General features: G+C 35.1%; 1 protein-coding gene across 1 annotated transcript; it reads left to right on the top strand.

The window, feature by feature from the left end:
* Window positions 1–1296: 1296 nt before the first annotated feature.
* LOC109191912 (pumilio homolog 24) lies at window positions 1297–7706 on the top strand. The gene is made up of 17 exons (XM_019342600.1): window positions 1297–1633; window positions 1916–1969; window positions 2611–2672; window positions 2786–2867; window positions 2962–3085; window positions 3264–3347; window positions 3542–3656; window positions 3771–3921; window positions 4104–4217; window positions 4345–4416; window positions 4728–4778; window positions 4871–4921; window positions 5342–5446; window positions 5532–5714; window positions 5886–5960; window positions 7051–7298; window positions 7392–7706. The coding sequence occupies exons 1-17, from the start codon at window positions 1400–1402 to the stop codon at window positions 7552–7554; spliced, it is 1968 nt and encodes a 655-aa protein (XP_019198145.1). The 5' UTR covers window positions 1297–1399; the 3' UTR covers window positions 7555–7706.
* The last annotated feature ends 270 nt before the right edge of the window (window positions 7707–7976 follow it).

A 7976-nucleotide genomic window follows, 5' to 3' on the forward strand; every position in this document is an offset into this window, starting at 1 on the left:
TCTGTGGTGTTTGGGTGTTCCAAATCATTCTTTGACGATAAAAGATGGTTCACCGATGATGCTTTTGATAAACATAGGCCATTTTTTAGGATTGTGTAACAGAACTAGGCTAATTGTTACTAGATCGACGGATCATATTTTGGAAGCTCAAATTATGTCCAAGAATAATGCAGGAACAAAGGTGTTAGTTCCCCGAATGTCGTTAACACCTTTTGATCCAAAGTTACCTTTCAAGTTCCAAAGAAAACAATTCCCTTTGATGCTATCATATGCCATGACAATAAATAAAAGCCAAGAGCAAACACTCTCGCACGTGGGTTTGGTTTTGAGAAAACATGCGTTTAATCATGATCGAATGTACGTAGCACTTTAAGAGTAAGTAATATAAGGGGATTAAAAATTTTGATTTGTGGAGATAATGTTGTATATAAAGAAGTTTTCAATAATGTGTAATACAATTGCAATAGTAATTGTTATTAAATAATTTATTCTATACATATTTTCTTATTTTTTTATTATTATATCATATTATTTAATTATATTATTATTATTATTATTATTATTATTATTATTATTATTATTATTATTATTATTATTATTATCTATGGCCGTTCATCGCTCGGGTGCAAATACTAATATAACAAAAGAAAAAGTAGGAAAGTGATACAATATGTACCATTAACCTCAACAAATTTGAATATGTTCTATACTTATGACAATCCATTTAAAATGGTAACAGATGTATCATCACACTACATAATAATTGACATTAGTAGATATATTAAACACTAACAATGTTTTCTATTTTTGTTTTTTTTTTACCAACTACTATGTATTGTGATGACATCTCTGTTACTATTTTAAATGGGTGGTCACATGATCAAATCCTCACATATACTATTTTGTGTTGGATGCATTGATTCTTTACTACATTATAAAGATTCATGAGTTCTTTTTTTTTTTTTTTTTTTTTTTTTAAACAATGTTTATTTTTATTTTTGAATATTATTCCTATTTCGCCAAGTAGCTTGTAGCTCAATGGCACCTTTGTAATTTTTTTGAATCATTTGGGTCACATGTTTGAACCCTGTGAACCTCAGTGGGGGCATTGACTCTTTTTATTTTAATAGGTTGAAAAAGTATATATGGACATATAGTAGATTGTAATAAAGTCATCGTGCTAAAAAAAAAATAAAAAATTCCCATTTCTATTTTAAGCCCTTTTATACCTTCTAACTGGGCGCGTACTTATTTAATTTTGGTATTGTTTGTGGGTTTAATATCCTTTGTTTGAAAGCCCAACCCACGAACTAAAACCCTCGCAAAACCCACAAGTGCAGAAAATCCCAAAAATCGCGACCCGCCTCCGGAGAGCAACGAACTTGGAGCTGCATCAGCAATGGCCGCGAAGGAAGAGCAATCGAAGAAGAGAAAAAACGTCTCCCACCCGAAAGGGGACGCTACTAAATCGAATCCTAAGAAACTGAAATCAGCTTCCGGCAACCCGAAGGATGGTCCGAAGAAGCCTTTCATATCGTCCAAGCAAGGGGCGAAACTGAAACAAAAAGAAGCTACGCCTCGAGCTCAGACAGACAATGCGGAATCGAAGCGCGAGAGCCGTTTACGCGCTAAGGTGAGGCCTCTGTGTGATTGTTCGTATGATTATATACTCCGAATTTATCATGTTGCGTTTGTTCACAGTTCCCTGAACCTGAGCTATCTTCGTGCAGCTCTGCCTTTTTGTTTTATTTTTTTGGTTTATCCCTGGGATTATATCATAGTTTATAAATAATTTGCTGAGCTCGTTGTGGTGTTGTTGATATTTGTGTTCTTTTAATTGGTAGCTTTTAACGAAAGTAGAAAGTTCCTTGAGTTATGTGCACATTTTATACTTCTTTGTGTTTCTTTATTGCAGGAACTAACTGAAGCTAGGAAGAAGAAGAGGAAGAGGCATTATACATTAGAACAAGTATTTCTTTTTCCAGTTTAAACTGTTTATTGGCAATGCATACCTTTGTTATTTAAGCACAAAGAAAGAATTTTGACTTTGAAGCTATTTTAAACTGTTTATTGGCAATGCATTCCAAATTGGCAGTTGCAATGATATATTGAAGCCTCAAGCTATACTTTTTATGGGCACAATGCTTGTCCTTTTTTCCATAGTGCTGTCACCTATCTTTTAACCATCCCTCTCTTTTGTTTCAATATGGCTTGTGATGTGTGCTTGTTTTTATTTTCCTTTTCACCCGTCTTACCTACAAGGTTTAAAGAAGCTCATGATATTTATTAAGCATGCATAGACAATTTTGTATTAGATCCTATACTGTTAGAACCTTAAGAGGGGATTTTTCTTGTCCATCTTTTTGTGTAGTCATGAAAAACCTTCTCACTAGTCACTCTGGCACTTCAATTTGGTGGTATTTCCTAAATTTAATAAGCCAACTACCTATCACCTTGAGCTTCAAGTTCTTCTACGCTGTATGTTTGGGATGTTTGTGCAGGCAATGCAAACAGCTATATGCCTATATTTCCTTCTCCCAGGCTTGCCCAAACTGCTTGGTTTTTAGAAATATGCTATCAAATTCATTTATTTACTTCCTTTTCTTATAGGAGCTTACAAAATTATGGGAGAAGATGAGACAGAGAAATATTTCGAAAGAAGATAGATCCAGGTATATGATTATGACTTATGGTTTATGCATTTAGCTTTAATAATACAGTTATCACTTTTCTTATTCAAGTGTATCTAGTATCTACATTTTCTAAATATATTTCATTCATCAAGATTGGTGACTGAAGCTCTGAACAAGATGCAAGGGAAAATCCCTGAAGTTGCTAGCTCACATGTTTCTTCTCGTGTTCTCCAGGTTTTTCTCCCCTTCCATTTCTATATCAAAGCCTTTCAACAATAGTGTCTGTTTGTCAGTACTAATATACTCTGGTTCTTTTCATTGGCTTCAGACTTGTGTGAAGCATTGCACTGTAGAGGAAAGGAATGCTGTGTTTCAAGAGCTCCGCCCTCACTTTATTACACTTGCCTGCAACACATATTCAGTCCATCTGGTGACAAAGATGTTAGACAATGGTAATTTTCATTCAATTGCTTTTTCTTTTATTTTAGTTTTTTTGTCCATTTTACTCTCTATCTGGTAATATGTAAAAGTTCAAATTTCTTGTGCTAACTTCAAATTCTTGTTTTGAATGAGTCCCATGTGCTCTACTTTATGAACTTGTCATGATTACAATCTTGATTTGCTTTGCAGCATCCAAAGAACAACTGGCAAAATTTATCTCGTCTCTTCATGGGCATGTTGCCTCTCTTCTTCGTCAGATGGTTGGTTCGCTGGGTATGATTACACAATCCTGTTTCAGAATTACATAGACTTTAAGATTGTTAGTGTTTCAATGGTCAATCTATTTGATGTGTTGGACTGTAACCTGTGATTTTTGGCAGTGATGTCTTATGATCAAAATTTCTGGTTTACAATCCTATAGCCTTTGTCTTGTTCATTTAAGAATAATGTTTGCTGATCTGGAACAGTTATTGAGCATGCATATCAATTGGGAAATTCAGCTCAGAAGCAAGCTCTTCTAATAGAACTCTATTCGTCTGAAATTCAGATGTTCAAGGATTTACTCTCAGTTAAGGAAACCAGGTATGTAATGTTTGAAGATTTAGCTGCATCTGATTCGAAATGCAATGTGGATGTCATTTCTTGTTGAGAGTGGTTCCTAATCCAGCATGCATTTATATGCAATAATTCTGCCAGGGTTGTAGATGTCATTTCCAGGCTACAGCTACAAAAATCTTCAGTCGTACGTCATATGGCAGCTGTGCTTCAGCCTATTCTGGAGAAGGGAATCCTTGACCACTCTATCATACACAAGGCACTGATGGAGTTTTTAAGCATCACTGATCAGGTGCCCCAGATGCCTTTCATATATCTTCTATAAGTCAATAGCATTTTGAGGAGCATCTTTCCTGCTGCTAACATTTTTCCCCATTGTCTTTTTTGTTTTTTTTTTTTTTTTTTTTGGTTTTGTTTTGTTTTATTTTTGTTTGTTTGTTTTGTTCTGTTTTCTAAATCAAATCTGTTGAAAAGTCTTCTGCTGCAGATGTTATTCAGCAGTTATCAAGTGCAGACCTTGTCCGGATGATGCACACAAAGGATGGATCCAGGATTGCAATGCTTTGTATCAAGCATGGGAGTGCAAAGGTCTACTTCAGTGGGCTTTTTTTTTCCTTTTAGAAGTGACTTGATCTTGTGTTCTCTAACTTGTACATTATGCTTTTATTATGCAACTCAATTATTAATTTATTTAATCTCTATTTTTGGGTTTTAGGATAGGAAGAAAATCATCAAAGGAATGAAAGGCAAAATTGAGAAGATTGCTCGTGATAAATTTGGTTGTATGGTGAGTATATGATTTAGTTGATGTACTATTTACCTTAATTTTAATTAATTTCCAAGAGATTATTGTGGAGTTTGTAAAGTGTTTTTTTTTTTTTTGTTTTTATTTTGTTTTATTTTGTTTTTTGTTTTTTGTTTATTTTGTTTTTTTTTTTTGTTTTTTTTTTTGTTTTTTTTTTTTTTGTTTTTGTTTTTGTTTTTGTTTTTGTTTTTGTAGGCTACAATTTCAAGTTTTAACTTCTTACTAGTTCCACGGTTCTTACCCATCCATGCCATTTCATTTTCTTGAGATGAGAAGTATTTCTTTTTTACCAGGTGCTTGTGTGCATACTTTCAACTGTTGATGACACGAAACTTCTATCAAAGGTTTGCCACTACCACTTTTGCATCATGGGTTTTTCTATTAGAAAAGGATTGCCACTGATTAATTTAAGCCCCCATTGAACTCTCATATTCAGATCATTATTCGTGAGCTTCAGGACATTCTGAAGGAAATTGTTTTGGATCAGGTTTGCCTATGTTCTCATGCTTCATTTTTCCATCTGGTTGGTTATGGTTATTAGCTTTAGGAAAATGAATGTTTATTTTGTTTATTTTTTATTTTTTTTGGTATTCAGTCACAGGTTCACCAAATCACATTTCTGCAGACAAATAAACAAATAAGAAAAACAAAAAGTGTGAATAAAAAGCAACTTCCTTGACTTGTGATATTTATCAAAACTGTTAGGGATATTGTAGGGACTGCTATTCTTTTGCCAGAACAGTTTCTGTTATGAAAACGTGCAGAATGAATTACATTTTAGGAATATATTACTTCTGGTGATTGCTTCACATATATTAAACTATATACAAACAGGCTATAAAAAGTACTGCCATAATCATTGTTAACCTGTCTACATGTCCATTGTTCTTCTTTTGTGTGATTGCAGAATGCAAGGCGACCACTGTTGCAGCTACTTCATCCCCTCTGTTCTCGCTATTTTAGTCCAGATGATTTGGACTCGATGAATTTATCAATTCCTTCACTCCTCAGGGCAAGTTCTCCACCTTTAACCAAGAGCTCCTAGAACAAGTTGCTTCTGTCTTGAAGGTTTACAAATTTCTCTTTCATGGAAACAGGGACCGACAGATGTGGATGAAGCAGAGCCTTCAGGTGTAGATGAAGAAGATGAAATTGATGCAGGTGTGGCTAACTCTAATAAAACTAAATTTCCACCAAAAGTTCAACATTTAAATGAGGGTGGGAAAAAAGATCCTTTAAGGAGGAGGCAAGAGTTGTTGGTTGATAGTGGACTTGCTGAGGTTGGTATCTTGCCTTCATTTCCATGCATATATTGAGGTGTACATCTTTATATATATATATGAATTGTAGTTTTGCCAAATCTAAAAGCTTCTAACAATTATATAATTTCTCTCACTAAACCACAAACATATAGATATATGTTGCATTGATTAACTTATTATTTGTTGCAGAAACTCATCAATGTGTGCTTGGAGATTACAGGAGAATTACTTAGATCCAATTTTGGTAAAGATGTTATATTTGAGGTATTTATAATACTCTGAGGATGCTCTATTTTTCGCATTTGAATAAAAAACTATTTGTAGTTGTCACACAAAAAATGATTCAGAGTTCTTTATAGTCCGCTTCCAGTTTCCCTTTATTAGAAGTAACGTTTTGGCCTTTTCCTGCTAAATTTGTATTCCTAACTATCTTATGGAAATGGCTGATGGGGTGGTTCAACTGCAATACCCATCTTCAAAGTCAGTATGGAAAGAGAAACTTGATTGTAGTCTACTTTTCTCAACTTTGATGCACAATGGAAAAGGAAATTTCTGTATCCAAGAATGTGATAGCCATCTGAATGCATGAAATCCCCAAAACAACAGAAAGTTTCTATACTGCTCAGTAGACTTAGGCCCCCACTCCCAGAACAAAAGTGAAGGAAATAAGTGCAATGCAGTTGACATACTTGAACTATTGACCAGAAGCATGGTTGAAAAAATAGCTAGGCGCTCCTTGGGTGCCTGGGGAGCGCCTAGGCGCCGATTAAACGCCGCCTGGGTGCCTGTGTATTTTTTTAAAGATATGTTTAAATTTTTCAAATTTTTTTAATACTAATAATTATAAACTATTTAATACTTTAATAGTTAATACTAAAATATTTAATATTAACCTAAAAAAAAATCTAGAGTTTGAACAATTTAGGGTTATTTCGCTCAAAACGATGTCGTTTTGGGTGAAATAACCCATTAAAAAAAAAAGAACAATAGCTAATCGGCCGACTAGGCGGCCTAGTCGGCCGACTAGGCGGCCTAGTCGGCCGACTAGGCGGCCTAGTCGGCCGCCTAGACCACCGATTATGGTGATACGCTAGGCGGCTGGCCGGCGTATAGCGCCTAGGCGGGATTTTTGCAACACTAACCAGAAGACATACTATTGCACTGTACAGAGTTAACCAATTCCTGAGTCAGCGTCTTGGTCTTCTATTTTAGTGATCTTTCAATGTAGGTTTTAGTTTGACGTTGTTTACTTTCTCTTAGGCAAAGGCTGCTAGAGCCTAAACGTTTGCATCTTTTACAGTTGTCCTGCTGTTAGGCTTCATTGTTGTGATCTTTCAATGGTGAATGGATGTAGGTTGCATCTGGAGGTGCCGATGGAATTCTCCATCCCATTCTGGATGAAAAGTTGGGTGCCTTGCATGGAGCTATAGCATCCCTCGCTTCACAGCCAAAATTAGAAGAGTCAGAAGAGGAGCATCTCCTTGAACACTACCATTCTAGTAGGACTATAAGAAAACTGGTCCTAGAGTGCCCTGCCTTCGCTTGTAAGTTATACGAGAACGCTTTAAAAGGAAAATGTGCAACGTGGGTGCAAGGTCACAGGTATTTGATAGATACCCCTCTCTATTTTATATTCTCCAACTTCATTTTGTTGTTTTTCAACGCATGCTTGTACTCATTGCGCCATGTTTTCAGTTTGAAGGTGATAAGTGCATTCTGGGAAACCTCGGATCCTGCTGTACGGGAGTTGATCAAGGAAGAGTTGCAGCCATTGGTAGATAATGGTGTTCTCAAGGTAGCTCAAGAAAAGGAAAGTACTAAAGCGCAGGAGGGGCTCTCAGATAGATGTCTGTTTTGATGTTGTATTGAGTAACGGAGATATTATATATATTTTTTATATTTATAAATTAAAAAGATATTGTACAGATGTCTTTTCAGATATCTATTTTTGGCCATTGTATTTGTGTTAGATACTTTTGAATTGCTTTCACCATGTATTGGAGTTCATTTCAAAAAGTATACGAACATGAAGGAAAAAGTGCCTTCAAATTTTCATCCTAATAAGTTGCACTTTTGAATTCATCATAATTCATAAGGTCTCTTTTTAAATTAGCTTTAAAGTCTGCGATAGTGATTCACTATGTTTGCTATGGGTACGACCATAGGAGTTAAGTTCATAATTTTTATTTTTATAGCTAAGTGCTTATTAATTAGGGTGAAAAATAGGTTGGATAGGAATTGGAATATTTTAAAATAACTTCAGAGGCCTTGTTGGCAAAT

Source organism: Ipomoea nil, unplaced genomic scaffold, assembly GCF_001879475.1.
Source record: "Ipomoea nil cultivar Tokyo-kokei standard unplaced genomic scaffold, Asagao_1.1 scaffold0209, whole genome shotgun sequence".
Taxonomy (NCBI): Eukaryota; Viridiplantae; Streptophyta; class Magnoliopsida; order Solanales; family Convolvulaceae; genus Ipomoea; species Ipomoea nil.